We start from the raw sequence: 26989 nt of genomic DNA on the forward strand, positions 1-26989 counted from the left end.
AAAAAAAAAAACTCTCTTGTATAAATTAAAACTGTCAACTATGCTACTATATTTACCACACCAGTTCTAGGGCAAAGAAATTCACGAACGCTGCAGAAGGCATTATCCAGCAAAAAATTCTTTAGTTTTTTCTGAAATCTATTTAAATCCTGTTCGGTCTTTAGGGAAGGAGGAAGGTTATTGTAAAGCTTGACGGCATTGTATTGAAAGTTCTTTTGGAAGAAGGAAGTTGAGTGTTTAGGAATTGCAAGGTCGGAAGAATTACGAAGTGGATATCTATTGTTGAGCTGAGAACAAAAGGAAGATATATTTTTTCTGGTGAAGGATAGTGTTTCGAAAATGTATATGGATGGAAAGGTTAGAATTCGAAATTTTTGGAAAATGTCTTTGCAGGATTGTCGTTTAGGTAGGGAAAATATGATGCGGATGGCTTTCAATTGTTGTCGGAAAAGAAACTTCGTCTTTTCACTTTCACTACCCCAGACAGGGACAGCATAGGATAAATATGGATATACAAGCCCATAATAAGCAGACAGGAGGACCTCTGAATTTACTGTTTGGCTAAGCATACGTAGCATGGAAATACCAACTGATATTTTTGTTGTGACATGTTTGATATGTTTGTGGTAGTTAAGATTTTCATCAAGGACCACACCAAGGAACTTAACCTCTTGACAGGGATGGATCTCATTTTCACCCAACAGTAAGCTAAATGTTCCTTGTTTTTTGTTTGTTTGATGATTTGAAATGCTAAATTGGAGAAGTTGGGTTTTTTTTGCATTTAGGACAAGATGATTATCCTCACACCATTGGAGCAGGCTATTAGATTCAAGAAAAATCGATTGCTCAAGTGTTTCTGTGGAATGACTGGATACAGTAAGAGATGTATCATCGGCAAACAGACAAATGTTTGCCTTGTTTGCGCAAGTGGGCAAGTTGTTTATAAATAGAAGGAATAAGGTCGGTCCGAGGACGGAACCCTGGGGCACACCTCTCGTGACTGAGGCGTCAGCAGAACGATGATACTTTAGAAGACCTGTTTCATCAATGGCAGGGATTGCTACATACTGCTTTCTTCCTTTAAGGTATGATGTGAACCAATCAAGAGCAATGCCTCTAATGCCAGCATCATGCATTTTTTCCAGAAGTAGACCATGGTCAACTAAGTCAAAAGCACGACTCAAGTCAATGAACATGCCAGCCACAGACTGGCATGTTCGAATGTAAAAAAAAATCACGAATGTAAAAAGTGATTCGAATGTAAATGTTTTGTTTTTTCGTGGTATATGAAACATTCCTCCTTTAAGTTTTTAAGTTCGTCAGACATTTTAATGTGTGAATTGGATTTTTTTATATGTCTTTTTAATTTTTCTGGAAAACATATCTCAAAATAGTACTTAAACTGGCTTATGAAAGCATTGTACTTATTCTCTGTTTTTGTCACTTGGAACACCTCATCCCATTTTTCATTTTTTAGATAATATTTGAACGTTTCAATATTAGAGGTATTAAAACTCCGTCCATACTTAAACTTGACTTGCCTGTCATTGTTCGATAAATTTATGTTCGTTGTTATAGTCTGTGCACTGTGGTCAGACAGTATAGTCTTAATAACTTCACTCTTTGTGCCATCATGATCGTTTGTAAATATATGATCAATTAAGGTGCATGATCCTGAGGCTTCTCTTGTATACGAGTGGATAGTGTTGTACAGACCAAATGACGCCATGATCGCGGTAAATTTAATACTTGAACAATTTGAGAGAAACCCTCTAAATCTAGCGCAGATTTCGTTAATCTTTTTAATTTCTATAATATTTAATCAGGCTAATATTATTTACTGGAGTTATACTCAATGCACGAGTAATTGTTATGAGCATTTTATTTTAACATATGCTGCCTTTTTATCTGGGTTAAGGCCTGATAGGGAGGGAAGGGGTGTCCAATATGCTCTTAACTGATGAGTAATGGGATGTCAAGTCCAGTATCTGAAAACAGCTTGAGTGAATATGTTTTCTAACGGCGTCATTTGACTTTGGGCCTGTATACAAGATACCCTAACAACCTACTTCTGCGTTTAGGAAATTATTATTTTGGACCATACGTTAAGTTAACGAAACCATAATACAAATAAACATTAAGTTTCATGTAAAATGTTATCCGTGCGCAAAAACCTTCAGTTGGATGTAAGTGTCCATTGTATTCAATCTTACCATCTTCTAACACTTAATACTGTAGATAAATAAAACTTCTTTTGTAAAGACCAACTCCCTACCCTTCGGAGAATTAAATCTGACTAGGAAAACACGGTATATCATTAAGCCAGAACGTGTACACTAGTTTCCAGCTAGCTGATAATGTATACAGGGTGATCAACTCAAGGAGGCCGCCATTGGGATATCAGAAACGGTAAGAATTAGAGAAAACTTTAAATGGGGGACATTCCTTTATTTTTTGTGGCAGTTAAAAATATGATCTTATTTTTTCGAAATTCAGCCGCCATTTTCCAAAATGGCGGCCAACTTTGAAATTTCTTATGGAACACCCTATATTTTATGATGTTTTCGAATAGAACAGGCAATTTAAAAACTTTTTTATTCTTGACATTTTTTCGATAAACCCACTCGTTTAGGAGTTACAGCCTATGGAAAAATGACTTCCGGTGTACATTTTACATCATGTAGCTCCTAAACAAGTGGGTTTATAGCGAAAATGCGAAAAGTAAATAAGTCAAATAAGTCTTAAAATTGCATCCACATTCCATAAAGACCATAAAATACACAGTTTTCCACTTTTCAAGTTTGCCGCCATTTTGGAAAATGGCGGCTGAATTTCGAAAAAATAAAATCATATTTTTAACTGCCACAAAAAATAAAGGAATGTCCCCCATTTAAAGTTTTCTCTAATTCTTACCGTTTCCGATATCCCAATGGTGGCCTCCTTGAGTTGATCACCCTGTATACATAAATATAGTAGGCTAATTTAATGGCAATACTATCTACTTAAGCTGGGTTTTCCTAGGCGCGGAGTCGGCGACTGGAGAGCGGAATTGAAATTAACATGGCATTCCGCTCCGCTTCTAGGAAAACAGTACAGTAACATTAAATGGCCTAAGACAAGTGGAGTCCGCTCTCCGCGTTCCTCTCTCCGCTCGCCGACTCCGCGCCTAGGAAAACCCGGCTTTAAAGCTACTATTTAACTATACTTGTATGAAACAGAATCACCACTTTATTAAAAAGAGTGCATCTCCGTTTAGTCGGAATAATGGAAAGGGGTCTAAGAAAAGTAATCTTTTGTTTCGTCCCCCATCGAGAATTCAATTTCTCCAAACACACAGAAGAGAGTATGCCAAAACTGGTACACACGTAATGTACATTTTGGCATATACTGCAATAGCTTTCCATGATTTTTTTTGCTTCTCCCAAAGCATTCTACTTATACAAAAAAAAATAGGCAACATAATTTGTAGTTAAGATTGAATGGAATAAAAGGCTTTTGCAAGTGATCAAACCTTAAAACTAATTTCGTCATGGAAAAACATTTAATTAAAAACGCGTACTAATCAGTATGTTTAATAAACGAATGGTGTTTTAAATCAAACACAAAACGACAGTTTTTGTCACATAAACCACATTTACCTTTGTTTGTAAATTCAACTAAAAGGAACGCGTGAACCTCTTCAGGACAATAGCTTGAATCTCTTCCATTAACTTGCCAAATGATGTTTCCTGAGTATAAAAGAGGCGGTAATGAGTTCTTTGTTTATTCCATTTTACTTTAATCTAAAATCATTGAGACGATTTCCTACCTTGGATTTCAGAAAGATTAACATACGAATCATAAAATGTTTTTTTCAAAATATATTTTAGTTTCAATTATGCAAGAGAATTCTTTTAAGCATATTAAAAAACTGCGTATAGCCTTGACATAGAGATGAAAGGAATTTCCAAAGTAAATTCCGTGGAAAAATGTAAATCATATTGTGATTTATTTTTAAGGATATTCGGAATTAACTCATTAAAGGCATGCATAATATGTTTCACACACAATGTGAAACATCGTATTTACATTGTATTAACATTGTTTTAACTCCATATTTATAGTTAAAATTCAAATGAGTTATATGTTTCTAACAGCTATGCTTCTTGCTATAAACAATGATTTTCAAATTAATTATACTTACTGGGTATAATGTTGAAATAAATGATTTCTCGAGCTGTGCATAAATGATTTAGCTCATTATTAACTCTTGAAACATCTTATTTTTATTTCATTTAATTGCTGAAGAGTCGATTCTAAACGGTTTTTTTTACACGCAGACAACTTCAGGTATGCCATATAATGGGAAATGTACATAATAATTGGGGTAATGTTTGATTTGTATATCAAATTAGCCTTACTTAATATTATTTATTTATATCAATGCAATTTCTTCAACAAAAAAGACTTGGTGATTTTGGTCTCTCGTCAATACAACAATTTCGTCACTATTCTTAACTTTTTTACTAAACGAAATGATGTGCAAACCGAAAGAATGTTGAAAATACTATCCTATTTTTAGCGTGTAGATTAAAGATGATCGTGACATTTTCGTTAAAAACATTTCAATATAATTCTCCTATGGTCTTAGAATTATTATGAGTATTGATTATAACAGATTTAAATACAAATATTTTGTATAATAGACAACAATTAGTATATCATAGCTTTCCTTAGTTTTAAAATTCATTTCTCGATATTGGTCGATATTTGTTCACTATTGTTTGACTTAGTCTAGAGATGTGTTACCCTTCTCGCTGGTCCTAAACTAAAGCAATTATCCCCTCATGAAAGATGCATTGACTAAGACAACCTGCTCAAATTATGATTACAAATCATGATAGCTTAATGTGCCATTAAAAATATATTATACATTTTGCAACAACACAGTAGGTGAAATGAGTCTATAGCTTGTAGACTAAATCTATTTAAATAATTGCAATATTCTCTCCTATTATTTTTTGTGTGTACGAATTCAGTCTGTGATTTGGTTGTAATCAACCCACTCGATGACGTTTACAAAATGTATATGTTGAAGAGGAGTCAATATATTTTGTTTTCATAACATAACAATAGAAATAAAGTAAGAATAAGTTCTCATTGTCATTACTGTTGAGATAGCAACAGTTACTTAAACAGCAACAGTTACTTAAGTGATTATTTTCAGCTGATTATGAGTGAAATGAAGTGTGATGTTTATGTAGCTTTTTGATACCGACTACAGCTGTTTACCTTGTCAGAATGTTAATGGTTTTACTCAAATAATAAAGGACAGCTGGGCAATCTCGAAATATCAAGAAGCCTATCTCAATCGAACCGATTTCTGTCATGTCAAATACACGTCTCATACATGGCATGTTTTTGACATGACAAATCATTGTTGGCAAACTGTCTATATGTTCACAAAGGAAACTGATTCTCGGTATCAAACATTGCGATCTTCGCCATATTAACTGATGTTACTTGAACCCTATTCAATGTCGGCGTATTTTATTGACGTGTGTTTTTATTGACAAGTTGTACATACTTATGTGATTCTAAGAAACCAATTAAAATCCATTAAATCAAAAGAATGAAAACTTGTCTACAAAGGATCTTAGCAAATATTTGCTTCTATAAAAAGAGATCTGCCGAAAAGAAATTATAATGTTATCGAAAAATATAGTGATAAGGAGTAACAATTGTTAGCTAATAGCTAAGGTTTTAAAATATTTCAATAATACACATATTTGTATTGTACAAAGATTATATTGAAATGACGTTATACCAAATTTTCAACCAATAAGCTTACTTTTTTGCACATTAAATGAATAAATTTCGTCAGATAACCTGATATAAATTGATGCAACATTAAACCTACGAGAGATATTGGTTGTCAGATTAAGTTTTATGTTCGGATACTTGCTGTAAATAATACCACCATATTCACGTGGTAGGATAAAGAAGAATATTGTCAATGAAGATCAATTTTAAATTAAATTAAATTAAATTAAAATACAACTAAAATAAGGAAAAAATAAATTAAGTATTTGGACATCTTTAAATGGTGTGCTTAATCAAAAAACACAAGTAACTAAAAATTCAATTTTGTGTAAATTATTTCGTTGTTGTTTTTATTATTTTTTTAATAATATAGTATGATTATGTAAGTCTATTATTCTTGCATTACTGATTTTGTTGGTTTTATCTATATTTGTAAAAGTCCTGTCCAAATAACTAAAATCTTTAGTCCATAAGTTGAGACCTGGTCAAAACCGAAACAGCTGTATGCATAGCCTTGAAAGATAAATTAAATTGAATGTATGAGAATTTAAATACAGACTTATTATTCTCATTCATAATTAATTATCAACACAATATACACTACAAGAAATTACATGTGGTATATCTATAAAAATAAGAGAATACCTAATAAAATATTAATCACTCTTATGTTGCTGTCAAAAGACTTGCACTTCAAAATATGTTAAAATAAATTTTAATTTTGAGATAGTATAAACTAAACTACAACTTCTACACAGAGTATAAATCACCACCATATCTCAATATAAAGTGAGTAATAGCCTAGTGGGGATGGTCTGATATAGATCCGTGCTTACACTTCTGTCAGAGCTATGCATGATTTGGTCCAGTGATAAATTTCCCAAATATTTCTTAATCCAACAATCATCCAGACTTAATTAAAAACCTTCATTTTCCCCAATTTTCAAAGTAAATTTTTGTATTTTTACTATTAAAATAAGTAATTTGGGATTTTAATAGTTTATACAAACCATGCATTCATTAAACTTGTATGTAAAGACTAGCTGAAGAGATCGACAAACCTACCTCTTTCACTTAAAACAATATAGTAAGTGGGCCTCTCAATAAATGAGTACACCACTAATAATGTTCATTTTAATTTTTTTTGTTTTTTTATATTTTTTTGTTAGGGGGCGAGTAATTACTATGTTTATCTAAGCCCCTTTCACTTTGGCATTGATTAAAAAGGCCATTTATAGGAAATGATTATACGTTGTGACCATGCACTCTGTAAGGTGTTTCAAAGGACTATTTTTATTTTTATTTCGAAAGTAACACCCGCGTAAAGATATGAATGAGTTGTCAAATCCTCATTACTATTGTATCTACATCGTGGAAGTTTAGGTTTTCCTATGATGATTATTTAAGAGTGCGGAAAATCTATTATTATCTAAATAAATAAAAAGGTTTTTATTTAGATACAACGTAGATACGTTCTTGAGCTACAATGCTGCTTATAAAAATACTTTTTGTTATTATTCTACTTAAACTATAAAAAAACCATCTTTAAAATAATCTATGAAACAATCTGAATAATCAGTCTATTAGAAACAATCTATGTGAACAATAATAACAATTATACGAGTAATAAAACAACCTAACAACAGTCCATATACAACAATCTAATAACAATAATAATCAATAATCAATCTAATAAAATCATCAAAGAGAACAACGTAAATAAGACTATAAAAACAATATAATAACAATCTTAAAATCAGTCTGAAAAGAAAACAACAATGTATTCACAAACGTTTGTGAGAATTTAAGATCCAAGCCAAATAAATAATTATAGGCTACTTATAGAATAAATAATAGAGGACCACTTTTACTAAGAGTAATCGAAAGTAAAAGTAAAATTGTTCAAAACCATAAAAATGAATTTAAGAGCATTGAAAATTAACTGTTATGAGTAAATAAATTTAATAATTAGAACGAGGATATTACGATTTTACCGTGCACTCGTTTGAAATCGAATATTAAAAGCTGAAAGCACTCCTAGGAATGACAGAGACGAGGTTAAACACAAAAGGATTTATACTTTGCCCTAGAAACCCTTTGTTTTCGTCTTTTATAGGAACTGACATTCTCTTAAGCTTAAAAAGAACATCTTTTGTCAGTTAGCATTTGCATTAGTATTGTTTTAAAGTATTAACCGTAAGTAGCATGGTTACTTAAGGTAATGGCTTCACCTGAAATTTATTTATTTGGTTGAACTTTATTTTAAACGATAATAGAAAATGAAATGATAGGTTAATATTATGCATTTTACTGCTATGACAATTTTTTCGTTGATTATATTACTTTCCGGTTGTTTCTAATAGAAGAAGGAGTAGATATTCTTCCAATTAATTAACGCGTTAGTTTGTTATTCATAGTTACGGAAAGAAGCACGTTAATAAAATAAGGATCGTCATTCAGCAGATTTACTTGGCATCTAATAATGTACGAATTTAAATAATTACTTTCTCCATGTTACATGATGAATGTACTTTATAGACTTTATGGTGTGTTTGCCTGGATGTGTACGGAGCTACAGACACTACTGTTCCAATTTTGATGAAATTTGGCACTTGGGTACATTCTTGGTATCAACGGGGCTTAATTATTTTTAAATTTAGATTTTTTCCATAAAAAGCCCATATAATAACGGTAATATCAGATTTTTTTAATGGCACTAACGGTATTATTAAAACATTTTAGGTTACAGTCCTTTTAAAGCCGAACCAAACAGCATTGTTAAATATTTAGTAATTCAACTAAGGACATTTAATAAAATATTTATTTAATAACATATGAACTATATACAGTCAAATATAAACAATTAATCAAGTAGTATTAACATTCAAGTCAAGTTTTTAGTTCAGTTATTGAAAGGATACAACAGCTGATATGATGACATCACTGTCCAAAGTTCACTACAGCACTTCGTACTAGTCAGTGCAGTTTAGACTCACCTCTCTCACAGTACACAGTGCTTACCTTTTGGTTTAGTTCATATTAAATATTTTAATCTCTCTTTCTCTCTTACCGCTCCAAGTGCATTATTTCATCATTTCTCATTTAAATATGGATTCCAAATTTATAGTACCAAGTGTGACCAGGTGTGATTTAACATGGTCCTTCGAGCCGGATGTTTCCCAGCCTATGGAAAATAATCTACTGTGACTATTAAGTTTTGTATTTATTTGAACTGAATAAATTAATTGAATAAATCTGTCATCAACATTAAGTATCATTAACAAGAGGATTAAATATTTTTGATCACATTATTATCAATTTATTAAATTGTTGCAGTAATTTGTGAAATAACACATAAAGTTTTGTTGTCCCAGACAGAAAATTTTGTTCTCAGACTGTACTGTCTACAACTCCTGTATTTTCATGCATAGTTTGTCTATTCTCTATTGTGCATTATCGGGCTGCATCCTGTCTGCCCCCCTCTCTCCCCCCTGTAATGTGAAACAAGTTTCTCTCTTGTTGCTGAATATTCAGAAAATCATGGAAGTCATACCAACTTCACAGCTGATCAACACTAGCGCTGCTGATGGATAGAAATGAAAACTTAAATGTCATTATGCAAGACTTTGTTTATGTTTTCATAACCTCAATTGTTTGCTTACACTTTTAAATTAAAGTGACAGAAGAATGTTTATTAATACGGATTGAACATTTAATTACAGTTTGTGTTTGAAATAACATGTTTTATTGAATTTCAAATTTATTATCTGGAAATAATTGCAGGTAGATATTTTCTGGGACTTAAACTTTTTATAGGCCTATACTATGGCTGAATATTTCTCTCTGATTTCAAGTTGACTAATATTAATATTTAATACAATGAATCCTGGCTGTCTTTAAATAAGTTTTGCTCATTATAAACTTATTTTAATCTGCATTTATTTTTATTTTGGAATTTTATTGAATTTAAGACTTATTCAAAATGAGGTTCTCAACTTTTGTGAAGCAATCTGAGCTTGTGCTAGCCAGGCTTAAGTCAATTGAAGCAAAAGTGCTTGCTATCGAAAAGGAACCTATCACTCCTCAACTTATAACAAAGCTCACTCTTTTGGATTCCACCGCTACAGCCAAAAATAATGATTTTGACAAATTAGTGAATAAGTTGTTCGGCACTGTGCCTTTACCTGAGGAATTAGATGAAAGTGAAAATATCACTACAATTTCAACATTACAAGATGAAATAAGTGATCTCTATGTGTCTATTCACTCTTTGTGTGTGAACTTGATACCTTCCCCAAGCTCTAACCAGTCGAGCCAGCCAAACCTGGATGATTCCAATGCAGCTATCAGCCAAGTAGCTACAACTAAGGTTAGTGTACAGCTTCCTAAACTTCAACTTGGTACCTTCTCAGGTCAACATGAAAGGTGGATGGCGTTCAAAAATTTGTTTGAAAATACTATTCATAAAAATGATAGTATTTCTGGTGTTGAAAAAATGAGTTATTTGTTAAGCTGTCTTGAGGGAGAGGCACTTTCAGTTGTTAAAAACATCCCTATGACTAATGCTAATTATTTTATTGCATGGGAATCTCTACTTAAAAGGTATCAGAATACAAGATTACTAATCTCTCTTCATGTCAACAATGTGTTAGACTTACCAGTTCTTCACAATCCCTCAGTGAAGCAACTTAGAAGGTTTTTGTCTGTTTTAAATGAAAACATTGAAGCACTTAAAGCTCTAGATGAAGAAATTTCTCAGGAAAATTTAATTTTGACCTCTCACTTGTTAAGAAAATTTGATTCTGATTTTCGCCATCATTTTGAACAGAGTCGAAGTGATAACTCTGTAACTCCTAAGTTAGATGAGTTAACCAAGTACATTGAGTCTCACTGTGTAAATCTTGAAGCAGCTAATCTTACTAATGTGGGATCATCTCTTAAGGGTACCTTAGGCCACCACACTCAAGTAAAACCCCCTCAGCGCTCAAATAAATCGGCGCTTATTGCAACTCCTCGCACTGTTTGTACATTTTGCGCAGGTGCAGATCACAAAATCTATCAATGCAAAGGTTTTCTTAAATTGACTTCACAAGAAATGTATAATTTTGTTAAAGGCAAAAATTTGTGCACCAACTGTCTTGGCGATAAGCATAAGGTAAAGGAATGCAATTCATGGCGTACATGTTCTACGTGTAAAAGAAAACATCACTCTCTTTTGCATTTTATGGATTCTGAAAATAATCCCTCTCCTAATGTGTCTAAAGGTAACACAGACAATCGAGCTCCAAGTTCTGACTCAAATAAAAATGAATCTGGTTTTGTTGGTTTGACAAATACAGAGAACACAGTTCTTCTTGCCACTGCTTTAATTGTGGTAAAATCAAGCGAAGGTAAGACCCTAGTTTGTAGGGGAGTTTTAGATTCTGCTGCTCAGTCTACCTTCATTACTCAAAGATGTGCTCAGTCTTTAGGGATTAAGCGCTCTCATGCTAATAAAACGCTTATTAATGGCATCTCGTCTGCTCAGGTGAAAACAAAAGGGTTAACTCATGTCACTCTCCAGTCCCTTAGTGGATATGTATTGGCAAGCTCTCACCCTGTCTTCATTTTGGATAATATCACTCCAGATTTACCTCGAGCTAAGATCACTCCTGAAGTTCGCTCACAGATGCAACATTTAATGTTAGCCGATCCTACTTTTGATAAACCCGCTCCTATTGATGTTCTAATTGGAGCTGACCTTTTTGCCTCCTCTGTGAAAGGCCAGTTTTTGTCACTTGGTGAGAATATGCCTGTAGCAATTGACACCATTTTTGGATATGCGCTCTTAGGATCGACCCCTGTTGCCTCAACTTGCAAAAATTCATTTCATGGATTAGTCACACTCTTAACCACCAATAGTTTGGATCTTCACACCTCTATCCAACAGTTTTGGGCTGTAGAGGAACCCCCTCTTACAAGCAAGCAATCCTTAGCCGAAGAAAAATGTGAAAAACATTTTGTATCTACGCACTCTCGCACTCCTGAAGGAAGATATATTGTCTCTTTGCCTTTCTCAGACGATCCGTCAACATTAGGCAACTCGAGCAAAATGGCAAAATCCCTATTCTGGTCTCTGGAGAATAAATTTCGTTCTAATCCTGATTTCAAGGAAACTTATGTTGATTTTATGAGAGATTACTTGTCTTCGGGACATATGACACTCTGTCAGTCACCACGTCTTAAAAATAATCCTCATTACTACCTTCCACATCATGGAATTTTTAAAGATGGAAAATTAAGGGTAGTATTCAACGCATCAGCACCTACATCAACATCTCTGTCTCTCAACAGTATTCTTCATCAAGGACCAAAACTCCACAACAACATATGTGACATCATTCTCAACTTTCGCCGACATGCGGTTGTTTTTTCATGCGACATCAAGCAGATGTTTCGACAAGTCCTTGTAAAGGAATCTGATCAGATATTTCAACTTATTTTCTGGAGAGAGAATGATAAAATGCCTCTTCAAATCTATCAGCTAGCGACTGTCACTTATGGGCTCACATCATCGCCCTACTTGGCAAATCGTGTCATTCAACAACTCATTATTGATGAAGGAAAAAATCATCCTCTAGCCGCAACTGCTCTAAAGGATCAGATTTATGTCGATGACGCCCTATTGGGTAGTAATTGCGTAGAAAACGCTCTTTTGTTGAAAAATGATGTGGTTCAGTTACTCAAAAAAGGAGGTTTCGAGTTAAGAAAATGGTCTTCGAATAATCCATTACTCTTACAGTCGATCCCTGAAGATCACAAAGAAAAACCTATTGGTTTTCGAGCTCCCGAACAACCAGTTTATAGTGTTTTAGGACTTAAATGGATTCCTAATGAAGATGTTTTTTCTTATTCTGTAGGAACTCAAAATATTAAGGAAACTCCTACAAAAAGAATTGTTTTAAGTGTGATATCACAGATCTATGACCCGTCAGGATGGTTAACTCCTGTAACCTTCTGGTCCAAATCCTTCATGCAATACTTATGGACACTTGGTCTCGATTGGGATGAACCCCTAGACGACAGCGTTATATCAGTTTGGAACAAGTTCGCCAATGAACTTCCATATATTGAAATGCTCAAGATACCTCGCTACGTGGGACTTTCTTCAGCTAAAGATATTCAGCTACATGCTTTTTCTGATGCAAGTGAAGCAGGATATTGTAGTTGTGTTTACCTGAGAGTTGTAAATTCACAAGGAATTATATCGACTTATCTTCTGATAGCGAAGTCAAGAGTCGCACCTCTGAAGCGTATTTCCATACCTCGCTTGGAGCTCTGCGGAGCACACCTGATGTCTAAGCTCCTAAATTACTGTATACAACTTCTCTCACCTCACTGCAAGATTAGTTCATACACAGCTTGGTGCGATTCCACAATCGTGCTTTCATGGATTGGCATGCCCTCTTATCGACTCAAGGTTTATGTGTCAAATCGAGTTGCAGAAATACAGGAAAACATCCCACCTTCATTTTGGCAACATATTTCATCACTAGAAAATCCAGCGGATGTTGGGTCAAGGGGTACCGCCCCACAAGATTTGATTAACCACACACTTTGGTGGAATGGACCTGTCTGGTTGTGTAACTCTGAAGAAAATTGGCCAAAGTCTGTCTGTAAATCTTTACCTGAAGAGTCTATCCCTGAAACTAAGATTCTCACAGTTAACACTCTCTCTGCTGTTCCGGATGAACCATTTTCTCTCCTCACTCGCTTCTCATCTTGGACAACACTACTTCATGTTTCCGCATACCTGCTGCGCTTCATTCATAACACCAGAAATAAAGTTAAACAAATTGGGAATTTAACTTCTCAGGAGATAAAAGAGGCTCATAACCTGATTTGTAAATTGGTTCAACGAGAATATTTTTCTGAAGAAATCTCATGTTTGAAATCCAATAAACCTTGCTCTGTACGCATTAGACGCCTAGCTCCTTATCTGGACAAAGATGGCCTCATTCGAGTAGGGGGAAGAATAAACAAGGCTGATATCTCTGAAGATCACAAACACCCCGTCTTGCTACCTAAAGGTCATAGGTTAGTTGATATTTTGATTGACCACCATCATGTCTTATATTTGCACTCTGGTCCAACTCTAACTCAGGCTATGCTGGCAAACAAGTACTGGATTCTCAGTGCTAGAAGCTTAATAAGATCTAGGATCTTTAAATGCATAAAATGTTTCAGATGTAAACCTCCTCATTCTTCCCACTCATGGGGGAATTACCTATGAATCGAGTTACACCTTCAAGGCCATTTTCCATATCTGGTGTAGATTATGCAGGACACTTCTTTGTGAAGCAACATCTACTAAGACGAGTTCAACCTATCAAGGTTTATATTTGTATATTTATTTGCTTCTCTACTAAGGCGGTACACATAGAAGTAGTAACCGACCTAACAGCGGATGCCTATTTAGCCGCTCTTACCAGATTTGTCTCCAGACGAGGAATCGTTTCAGATATTCACTGTGACAATGCTACAAATTTCACAGGTGCATCCGAAAAACTCAGACGCAACTTTGAAAATTTAATCAAGGATTCCACAGTACAATGCTACGCTGAGAATTTCAATATTAAATTTCACTTCTTACCTCCACATGCACCTCATCAGGGATGCCTTTGGGAGAGGGCCGTCAAAAGTGTGAAATTTCACCTAATAAGAGTCATTGGACAACAGACCCTGTCACTGGAAGAGTTTTCGACTTTAATCACCCGGATTGAAGGAATGATGAACTCTAGGCCTATAACTCCTCTTTCTTCTGATCCCTCGGACCTAGAAGCTTTGACGCCAGGTCATTTTTTAGTAGGTGGTCCTCTTATGACACCTCTTGAACCTGACTTGCGTAGCATTCCTATCAACCGATTAAAACGCTGGCAGGTAGTCCAACAGTTCAGTCAACATATCTGGGCTCGCTGGCAGAAAGAGTATCTGTACACTCTTCAAGAGAGAAATAAATGGGTCAACCCCAAGAAGAATATTGAAGTCAATGACTTGGTTGTCATTCATGAAGACAACTTGCCTCCACTCTCCTGGAAGCTTGGACGAGTTCTCTCCGTTTCACCTGGTACTGATGGAATAGTACGGGTCGTGCACCTGAAGACCGCAAGTGGACACCTCTCTCGTCCTGTGACAAAGGTGTCTGTCCTTCCTATGGAATAGTGAAGAGGAGTTACCACCCCCCTTTTTTATTGATTTTCTCATTTTTTGTGTTGTTTTCAGAACCCAGGGGTTCAGGGGGGGCCGGTATGTTAAATATTTAGTAATTCAACTAAGGACATTTAATAAAATATTTATTTAATAACATATGAACTATATACAGTCAAATATAAACAATTAATCAAGTAGTATTAACATTCAAGTCAAGTTTTTAGTTCAGTTATTGAAAGGATACAACAGCTGATATGATGACATCACTGTCCAAAGTTCACTACAGCACTTCGTACTAGTCAGTGCAGTTTAGACTCACCTCTCTCACAGTACACAGTGCTTACCTTTTGGTTTAGTTCATATTAAATATTTTAATCTCTCTTTCTCTCTTACCGCTCCAAGTGCATTATTTCATCATTTCTCATTTAAATATGGATTCCAAATTTATAGTACCAAGTGTCAAGCTAGGATCCAAGAAGATATTTTTATTTAAAGTAAATGTGTTGTAAATTTTCGTGTACAGTCCAGAATATTCATGAGTAGTGAATTGCTTTCTTTTTATTAATGAAGAAGAGTTTTAATTTAAATCAGTGAAGAATTACATACTACACAACAATAGTCATTTCTCAACATCATCTTTCATCTGTGGTCCTTCGATTCTCGTCACTCTGGCCAGAGCCATCGCTTCTCTGCTCATCTTGTTCCTGTTCTACCAAAACCCTAATGGATCTTCAGTTTTAGGATCTAAAGGTATTTCTCACAATTTTACCTCTTAATACCATATTTAACAAGCATAACCTCGAACAATGTAAAGAACAAGGTTATAAGGTATTGCAATCTGTTGTGATTTTCCTAATAAAAACCCATAATTAACCCTTCCGAGTAATTTAATATTGTTGTTTTAAATATTTTTCTCATAAAAGTAGAGGGACGTTCAATTTCAACAAGAGAAAAATTTGTCAATTTGTTGTTACCGTTTATTTTCAGTTTGATTAAGTTGGTGTAGTTTACAACTATCTAACTAACGCGCTTGAAAATAAAGCATGCCACTTTCATCGCTTGACAGCGAAAGTGTAATAATTCATGCACCTTTTTCACTCAGGTGACATCACTTTGTAAGTATGTCTTATGGAATATTCCAAGAATGTTTAAAGCATAGTTTCAAAATTCATCGCATTCCTTGAAGCTCAGTTCCCAAAGATAAGTTCCATTGTATTTGGTTAAAATAATTACAATATTTATTTTGACAAGCAATGCTACAATAACAAAATATTTTATAATAAAACAATGGATTTTACTAGCCATGACGTTTTTAATTTTTAATTTCACTGAATGCCACTTTTGCATATACTCTCTGTTTCAATAATAAAAAAAAAGATAATATATCAAAAGTTACAGCTTGGGATTGGCTTGTAATATGACCTGATAACCTTATAAAATACCTTTTGGAACTGTGACGACTTATATTACAACTGACTTAATTGCAATACCATGACTTGGTACAAAGTAACTGTTCCTTGCAATATGTTGTCTAGTATGATGTAATCTTTCTCTTAATAATTTTGTTATAAAATAATGTTTGTTTCTATTCATAGCTGATGGATTAAAATAAGTTTTTGAAACATAATATTTTTATTCTTGACAACAAACAAGGTTAACCAAATGCCAACTAAAGTAAAGTAAATGGACACATTTTTGTATTAGTAGTATTTGGTTTCAAATTGAATTTAATTTAAATTCGTATTTCTTTTGTATTTTCTTTTTATAAAAAGTTATGTTTTAATGATTAATTATATTCCAGTTAGATAAAGATAACTACTATATGCATGCACGTAAAAACTAGAAATATGTTTTTTCCATTGGTGTGGTTGCTTGAATAAAGGTGAAGATAATTTTTATTTCTCAGCATAACAATATGACAAAAATCCCAAAAAAATTTGCTACTTTGCTATATTTTAAGACATTACGGAAAAGGGATAAACAATACGGTGGGAGCAGGCTTTATAAATGGCAGAACCCGGATTTCCGCAAAAAGACATATTTCACCGTCATCAACAAAATATCCAGCAGCGTTTTATAAGGAATACGCAACAGCCTCCGTATAAGATTTGTAAACCAAAAGTAAAATAATCAGGATTTATTTATTGAAATGCCAATCAGAAATTGTGTTAAAAATTAAAAATAATATTCAGTTTTTTTTTTTCAAACTAACAACCATGATTTTAGTCAAAATGTATAAAAAGGTTTGATGAAATCTAGTCTTATAATGGTATGTTCTTCAACTTTAATCAAGTCTCAGATGCTATGAAAGGTTAGGTTTCATGAAGAACAAATACAATTTTCACTCAGAAAGCTGAGTAAATTATTGTCAATCTCATATGTCAAGCAAATAGATTCAAAAGAAACAATATAAACCATGCCGTGCTAATCAAGTTGATGCATGCATATTTCTCTATGTCCGAAATCAAATCACACAGCCCATTGCGTCAACAACTGCTAGAAAGCCGCCTTCCTAATCACTTTCTCCGGCGAATGATTAATGCTTTAAATTAAACAAAACGACAATTAATGTCACTTAAGCGAATTTACCTTTGTTTGTAAATTCAACTAAAAGGAACGCGTGAACCTCTTCAGGACAATAGCTTGAATTTCTTCCATTAACTTGCCAAATGATGTTTCCTGAGTATAAAAGAGGCGGTAATGAGTTCTTCGTTTATTCCATTTTACTTTCAAAATCCTTAAGGTGGTTGTCTACTTAATAATACAGGAAAAGAATTGAATATTGTGAACAAAGAAACATGATTCAATTTATTTATGTTGTTAATCAATTTGGAGCATTAGTATTTTTTAAGCAATTATTTAGTAGTTGACTGTAATTATTCTTTTTTTCTTGAACTTACTAAATCACTAACTAGATAAAAATTATAATTACAAACCGTTATGTAAAATATAACCTTCTAAATTCATTTACTTAAATAACAATATTCTTAGTCCACATAAGAAAAAAGTCATGTTAGTTTTTTTTTTTATAATTTAAATAAATTTTTAACTTTATATGTAAACTAAATTTACTAATTATTTATCCATACAAAGACAAAATGGGAACTTAGAAGGCCACTGGGGTGGATCCCTGATGAATTCAAGCATTTACTATTTTATCGCAAATATATGTGCCACGACCTATTCAATGACAATGAGAGCAAAATACCAAGTACTCTTTTTATTGAATGTTAGGTATATGTATTTCTCAACTGCACGAAAATCTTATCAATAAAGAATTATTATGTACAACAGAGTTTGAAAAAATGACGTTTCACAAATGAAATACTGAAAACAAGAAAGAAAACAAAAATAAAAACTAATTTATCCGAATTTCTAAATTAGTTTATAATTAAGTTTCATGTTTCCTAACTGTTCTATTTGCAAACACGCCAAGTATACTCTGAAAACAAATAACACTTTGAAATTGTTGTAACATTTTTTTATAAAGTACAATATGACGTGTGGTCTTATTACCTCAGTGACCGTCATGCATTGTTATATTTTTATATCGTAGAGGTGAGTTCTATTTGTCTAATGAAACGTAATTGCAACACAAATATAAATTTAGTCATGTATTTTTCAAGTCTCTCCCTGTTTTACTTGTGGTAAAGGAAAACTAAATTTACTGAAAAAGGTACGAGTTCATTAAAACATTAACAAACACAGTGTTCAGGTTTTTGTATTGTTTCTGCCCCAATTAGATAGGTTCAGAGCATTGTCGCCCATGCTCTACTCTTCTCGCTGTCCATAAGCTAAAGCAATTATCCCCTCATGAAAGATGCATTAGTTTCCCGTACCACTAGAATCGTGGACACCAAATTTGATTGCAATAATAGAGGTTTTATGGGTTGATAAGACTAGGCGTTAAGCTAGTTTGTATAAGCTATGATACAAAGGTATGATCTTATTACTAAATATTATTTACTTTATTTTATCTTTATAACTTATCTCATTCTTCCCTAAACTCTGCTATCTGTTGGGTAAATAATTTTTACAAAAAATAATTAAGAAATGCTACTGGCATAATTACAAGATGTTAACTGTAAGAAACGACCATGAGGTCCTAAGATCGCCTCAATAAAGAAAGATTTTCATTTCATTTCATAATTGGATGAAATTTTTTGAAAATAATTGAGAATAGATCTTACTTATCTCCAAATTTAGACGGTTTGAATATCAAAAGTCATATTGTGTATGAACGTCTCTCTATTTCTTCGCTCTTATTTCTTTTATTCACTAATTGGTTAGCTTTTCCTAATTGTAACACCTTATTTCATTAATGAAAATGAAACTGAACTTAAGCCCAAAATATTAAGAATATCGATGGTTTGTTAAGCATGGAATACACCATACATATTTTACATCAATGTAATATTGAGTTTAGTACGCAGCTATAGTTTAGTTTTGTTTTATTTCAATGTAGAATTTAATTTTTGTTTTGCTGCCATTACCAATTCAAAACAATTTTTGTAACGAAACTGTCAAATGACATGGATCCAGAGACCATTTTGCTTGACATCAAACTAGCAACCTAGCAACCTTCGAACAAATCGATCGTAGCAGCAAACATCATCAGAATTTTCTCAACTATTACATTACTGTTTGAAGTCACGTCTAAGAACTCACCATTACTACAAAACTGGACTCGGATAAGTACAAACAACATTGAAACATTGTATTCGTTGAAACATTGAATCAGTTTATAATACCGTAGCCAGAAGGTATCGTAGCTTCAAACATTTCTACCAAGAATCTTTTCATCGTTATAGGCTCTTAGGCGTATTGTTGAGCAGGCATTTTACACCGTCATCAATCATGATGAAAACTTTGGCAGGTTTATCTTAGACTTGACGTCAGCCCTAGCAACGACAGCGTCGTATCATGGGATGGATTATGTTCAAATATTGTGGATGTATCGGCTTTTGATAGATTATGATAAATATACTACCAGTTTGTATTTAATGTTGGTTATTAGTCGTAGTAATTCACAAAAATATATAAAATAATCATAAAGCAAGGAACGAATTTTAAAAATGTTACTCTGGTGATAGTGTACATAATATTAACCTATATAATACGCTTTACTCGTAACTTAAACTAAGAAATACAATTACAAAAACTGTGTAGAGTGACAGGTTCGGTTCCCGGCATATCCAAAAGAATTAAATGTGTTTTGACCCCTTTCACCCTACCTTGTGTCTAAATTATTCTCTCTTGATACTATAAGACATGTCAAATGAAGTCTTGCGATAGTAATTATCCATAATTAAATATACCTTTAAAGTATCTTTAGAACATATCGTTCTTTTGAGTCTTATAATTAATACCAAAGATTATTGAGGACACTAAAATTTCACTTATACTAGTCTAGATGTTCACTATTGATTTGAATTTTCGAAAATACAGTAGGACAAACCCCAAGTAGGTACTACATTAAGCCTTAATAAACTAAGAGTATTATTCTAGTACATATTTTACATAAAGAGCAAATTTGTTTATATAAAATTTGTATAATTGGATAATGATTTAGTTTACGTCCAAAGGTGTTTACCGTATTTAGAATAAAAAATACTGCACATCTTGGTTAAATATAACATTTTTGTAATTGAGATAAAATAAAAATATTGTTATTTATATACAGAATCAAAAAGCATTTTAAAGCTCGAATATGTCTATTACTACATATAGTTAAGTGTTTCCAAGTACGATATAAATATTTTGATTCTAATAATTGGAACTCAATAAACGATCTATGAACAAGTATGTGTACGTTACGTATTTTAAGATTAGACATATATAAATCTCCAACATAATATCACTACTTTAAAATTATATTTCAAAAGTTAAAATACACACAGTCACATACATGAAATAATCAATAAATGTGTATGTGCATTTTAAATGGTAATAGGAAATCTCATAAATAATAACATCTATTAAGTATTATATATTTCATATTTTTATTTCCAGACACCATAACGTTTCACCAATAAATAATTGAAGTTTACGATATAAATAAAGTAGATAAGGTAATCTGATATAAATTGATGCATCGATAAATCTACAAGAGAGAATGGCCGTCCGATGAAGTTATACGTTGGCAGACCTGCTATAAATAACACCAACATGTTTAAGCGATCAGAAGCTGGAGACTATCGACATTATTGATGATTTATCAACTTTATATAGCATTAAACTAGATTCTGACCAGCTAAAATACACATAATACTAATAACTAATTTCTTAAATGCTTAAGAATTAATAATTTGGAATGTTGATTAAATATGGTATTCAACCCGAAACTATGTGTCTGGAAGAGACTTCCCTTCTCAGATAAAACACTTGATTTAATTTAAGCCTAACAAAAGACTTTTCTGTTTATTATAAATATTAATATATAATAATCAATACCCCCGCCGCAGCAAACCTGCCGTCTAAGCGAATTTCCATTTGGCCGAATTGATTTTCAGTTGATCTATTTAAATAACATTAGGTTTAACGAGTACCTAGGTTTGCTGCTACAAGGAAACTAATAAAATAGTGTGCTTTTAGTAAAATATTGATAGCTTACTATAAAATAAATAAATTTGCCAAGTTTGATTAAAATATATCCATAAACAAGCAAACTACAACATTTTACAATATTCTCCATAAGAATAACATGGGAATTTTAAATTTACCATTTTTTTAGTTTTCTCCGTAACCAATAACCGTACAAAAACACTTTGATATACTGAATTGTTTGTTTTTTTAAGCTCTTTAAGAAGGTTTAGAGAAAAATTGGGAAATTTTGTGTTTTGAGGGTAAGAAGTGAGAAAAACCAATTTTTACCCCATAAAACCCCCCATAAAACCCTGTTCCCATGGTCCGATCATGCTGGATCGCGAACTCATTCAAGTTTATCCCGCCATACACCTTCAAACCAAATTTCATCAAAATCGGATAAAAATTACTCAAGTTATCGTGTTCACGGACACATATATATATAAATCTATATATATATATATATATATCTATATATATATATATACATATATAAAAATTTTAACGAATGGTGTTTTTGGCCTCTGGGGACATTAAAATGAAAAAGTAAATCGGTCCCGGGCCTAAGTCTTACCATGAGACCTACGGTAATAGCTACTTCCCTATAGGGAAATTCGCTAAAACACTTTTGATGGGACCTTTTAAACTATTCCACTGCCATTTTGGAGAGTTGACTGAAAGGTGGAGGTAAATAGAAATTTAAAACGCGTTTATAATAAACTCTCAAGAATATCATATTATTAACTTTAGAAATAACTGTCGTGTTGTGTTTTACTTAAAATCCGAAAACGCTTAGTTCTTGTATTCATAATGAATATACATAATTTGTTTTGATTTTTTTATAAATATATACTAGAATCTCAATAACCAATTTACTGATATAAAACGGGTTAACAGAAATACCCATAAAATGTATTAGTCACTCATACATAAAATGCTATTTTTTATGGAAACTGCTTTATTTATTTAAATAGTTTTGTTTTGTTTCAAAGTGATGCTACCTTTATTAATAATCAATAACGATTTTAAAGTGGAAACCTAAAACTGTCGATTTGACATCGGATGTAAATCATGTCACTTAAGCATGCTAGATTGAGTCATGTTAAGCATTATAGTTTTTTTTCAAACCAAACCATGTATGCAGTTAGACATTTATGTCAGTTCGAGGTAAGTTTGCCTGGTGACATTTAAACCACAATTTTCTGGTTGACACTCAAATAAATTATATTTCTTTGAGTGTTTCTTTTTTTTACTGTAATCAATGTATGTGTTGTCAAAGCCTTTATTTTTATTTTGAATGAGTTATACAGTGTATGCTACATTTAAAATTAGGTAATATTGAACATACTACACTACAATATGTATAAGTAAGACAAGTTTAATTAGGCAAAACCTTTCGTTAGTGTTTCGCTGCTAAAACTATCACAATTCACTTTTATATTATTACTATTATTAAACTCAAAGAGCACATATTATTTACTTGTTACTCTGAATATAAGAGAATTTTACATATTTGAGCATATTTAGACTTTTATATTTTAAAGTACATAGCATAATCTGACTAACTTTAACAACCGGTTTATCGAAACGTTCAGGGTTTATAGGTTCAGGGCAGAAGATTGATGACTATATACCGTTAACGCGATATCAGGGTCACCGACAGGAAAGACAGCGTTAAAGTGGTTTAACCCCGTCAAAAACTTTTCTATCTCCTTTAAATTATGAACATTTTTTTGTAACTAACGTATGGGGAAACAGTTTGGAATCAAACAAATTTGTTTGCAATTGTGTGGTTTGCTATTGAAATATCAGTAAGTAATCTTGGTGTGTTATTTTTATTTTTATAAAATTTTCGGGCATCCTCACAGAGTTCCAAGACTCAAATGACTATTTTATCTTTACCACGGCATTGAATTGGTCTATGTGGTTAGCGTAGACCTATTCACATCAATATTTTGGCTATGTTAAAATTCATTTTACTAATATTGGCAGTTTATCATGTCACTAAATATTATCAGTACAGTTTATATTTATACTATACCGGCTTACCCCTTGCTTTGCTGAATGTGTTTCATACACAGGTCCGATGTCTGTGTAAGCAAGCAAATACAAGGTTAAAAGAGTCACCAATCTCTTAAAACAAACATTTTCTAGTATTGTCAAGTCTAATCATACACTGGAGGTATATTAATATCCAAGGTAAAGCAGTAATTAAGGAGAACTGTTGTAGTATAGATGTAATAATTTTTTGAAAAATCTATTAGTTCGTTTCATCTATATGTTAGAATATGTAGTAGGCTAATAACAAATACCACAATAGTAATACTCTCCTAGAAGCGAGTTGTTATAGTGATAGAATGAAGAGCTTCAGTCCCTGAGGTCCCGGGATAAAATTCAACCAATCACTTTAAGGTTTTTGATCGAGCGAAATTTTGCTTAAAACCGTTTTGAGCGTAGCATCATAAGGTATAGAGATAGGACTGTCCATCATTTATGCTATAGCTAACCATCATCAACAAAGCCAAAACATCATCACACATCACTTTGGTGAAATCACATTAGATTAAATGTGACCATAGAAGCCTTAACTACTCTGCATGCAAAGAAAGTCCACCACAGAAGAGAACAAAGAGACTAACCTGCAGTATTTTGCAGCGGTTGGTGACACACTCGAAGTCCACACAGGGTTGGTACATGCCCAGGGTGACGCAGTTGAGAAGTATTACCAACATGCTGATCCGCTCGAACCATGTACAGGGTGTTAAGGAAATACAAGTGAATATAGAAGTGAATAGACATACAATAATAAATGAGTAAACTTACTTAGTATCTAAAATATGGCATAAAATGATTATCCCTCAGGTATCCATTTAAAAATTAAACCCCCTCCATAAGTATCCTGTTTTCTGATAATGTGAGCATTTACAACTAAAGTATTCAGTTTATAAAACTGATGTATTAGTTTTTTATTTAATATATTTCACCTAAAACACCACCTCAATAAGTTTTATTGAAATGCTTCAACCAAATTAAAACCAATATAGCAATAATCATCAAATTCTAAGTATGAATTGGGAAAGGACAGTTACTATACCATGATAATAGTTATACAACGGTCCAGTTTATAAGTTTTTTTGCATACTTATCTTATTCGTAATTAAAACATATCAACATCCATCTAAAAAAAAAATCTACACCAGTTATTAAATAAAAGTTTCAAAAATGAATACAAAACTATAATTTTAATCTAAAAGTATTCATTATTTTGATGATTTGTATATCCAGATTTCAAAGAGTATACAGATATTATGCTTAGTTTAAAAGTTAATGGAATTACTAAGTAACATAAAACTGGATCGAAAATTGCTCCAATTAATGTTTTACAAAACAGCATAATAATAAATGCATGTTGAACCCAAATGGATGTCCTAGAATTCGAAACATGTCACCTTAACCGCACACAGTGTGTGTAAAAATGTATTGATTATAAAAATATTAAAAATAAAGCTCACTGCATTTTATTTACCAATTTAATCCTTAAAAAAATGACACAAAGTGTGACACATAGTGACATATTTGTCATTTATTTACATATAATGAAATTGTTCAATATCTTAGTGAGCGTACAACTTAAATGAGCGAGGATAAACTGAGATAGCAGATTATAATTGCTCTGAAATACCTTGGGATTAGTTCTTGCCAATTTGTGTTTGCTATGCTGTATGTATTGTAGTAACAGGTGTAATTCTGAACAATTAATGCTTAATGTAGTAAGACATAACAATAGCAGCTTTACAAAATATTTTCTATTACTACGCCAATCTCTAAAAAAATCAAACTTTAAAGCTTAATGTTTGTTTTGTTGTGAATTGAACTTCGTAAAATAATTATTTGATAGAAAAATCTATATTAAATGAAAAAAAATGATGTTAACAAAAATGTTTATTGAATTACTGAAACTGTTTACAAAATTAATAATGAATAAAACATGTATATATAACAGCTGTTACACAAAGTAAAAGAGAACAATAAAATTAATAATGAATATAATATGTGTTAATAACAGCTGTTAAACAAAGTAAAAGAGAACAAATTTATTTATGAAATTAACTGTTTTTTTAAGCTTTGGCCATTGACGTTAAAAACCTATTTGATTTAAATAACACAATATTTTGTTGGATAGGTCACAACGATAAAATGTCAAAGTTTTGAATAAAAATTTAAAAATATTATATTTATTTTGATAGTAAATGTAGTCTTTTGAGCTGACAAAACATAAGAATTGTCAAACCTTACGATAGACACCAAAAAAGTATTTAAACTAATAAAATACAGTAAGGATTAATAATGGTTAGTTGAAATATCTTTATGTCACTAGTCCGAAAAAAAACTGACTCCTAAATAAATAATGCGTTAGAGCAAAACCCTCCAATATTTGAGATTAAGCCTCTATTGCATATTTTGATTAAAGAGCAGATTTTAAAATCTTAATGATTTAGAACCCTTTATTTTTATTTTTTCATTGAACACCGCATTTAGATTAACTGTAAATGACGATTATGTGCATATATTTTTCACCAAAGTACAGTTAAAATCTATTTTGGTCCAAATTACATTCTCATCTGGATTTTTTCCTCCTCTCTATACTTTGTGATATAACAGCATTATTTACAGGTATGCACAAGGGTTGGTAACGGAAATATATTTTTCTCAACAAACAATATTTTTTTGCAAAATAATATTCGGACTGGTAAGTGTTGATGTTGAATAGTTGAGTAGTACATAATAAGGCCTGTTACTTTTATAGGTTTAACATAACTTTTTTAATAGTTAGACACTATTTTCCGTGGTCTGACGGTTTAATTACCGGTATTTTAACACAATATTGGTCTCATTAGTGTCAAAAGTGATGAGAATCAACTGTACTTTTAAGAAATTTAAATGTAAGACGTTAAAAGAACAATATTTAAAACATCTCTTTAAAAAATAGTTTCAATTTTGACCAGTTGTTAATTAATGAAGTTAACTTTGTTCAAGAAACAACAGAACGGTTCGTTAGCCTAAGCAAGGTTGAAACTAAAGCCTAAGTTTTAATTACACCATTAATTTCTCCCGTGGTTTAAACTTTATCATTTCATCTTTCATGTTTACAAACATCAGTTTACATAAGTTATTTGTTATATTACAAATAAATTTATAAAGCATTTTACAATGACAACGTGTGTTTTTCAAAAATATTTATTTTCATTTCATTTTGTGTGAATCTAGGTTTGTAATCGTGGCTTTTATTGACTTAAAGCAAAAAATAGCTTCAATATTTAAAACCTTAAAACTCGTATAAGTAAAAATGAATTCTTACAATTTAAAACTAAAGGTAAAACAATGCCATATAATACTAAAATACACTAGTATT

At 32.3% G+C, this 26989-nt stretch overlaps 1 protein-coding gene across 1 annotated transcript in view; it reads right to left on the minus strand.

Moving 5' to 3' along the window:
• The window catches only part of LOC129000314 (voltage-dependent T-type calcium channel subunit alpha-1G-like), a 167071-nt gene extending 142749 nt beyond the window's left edge, over positions 1–24322 (minus strand). The window contains exon 1 of the mRNA XM_054427276.1: positions 24216–24322. Coding sequence (XP_054283251.1) covers positions 24216–24308 — 93 coding nt within the window. The 5' untranslated portion in view covers positions 24309–24322. The remainder of the gene's footprint in view (positions 1–24215) is intronic.
• Between the last annotated feature and the right edge of the window lie 2667 nt (positions 24323–26989).

Source organism: Macrosteles quadrilineatus, unplaced genomic scaffold, assembly GCF_028750875.1.
Source record: "Macrosteles quadrilineatus isolate MER2022 unplaced genomic scaffold, UCM_ALF_1.0 Scaffold_8__2_contigs__length_117827958, whole genome shotgun sequence".
NCBI classification, from domain to species: domain Eukaryota; kingdom Metazoa; phylum Arthropoda; class Insecta; order Hemiptera; family Cicadellidae; genus Macrosteles; species Macrosteles quadrilineatus.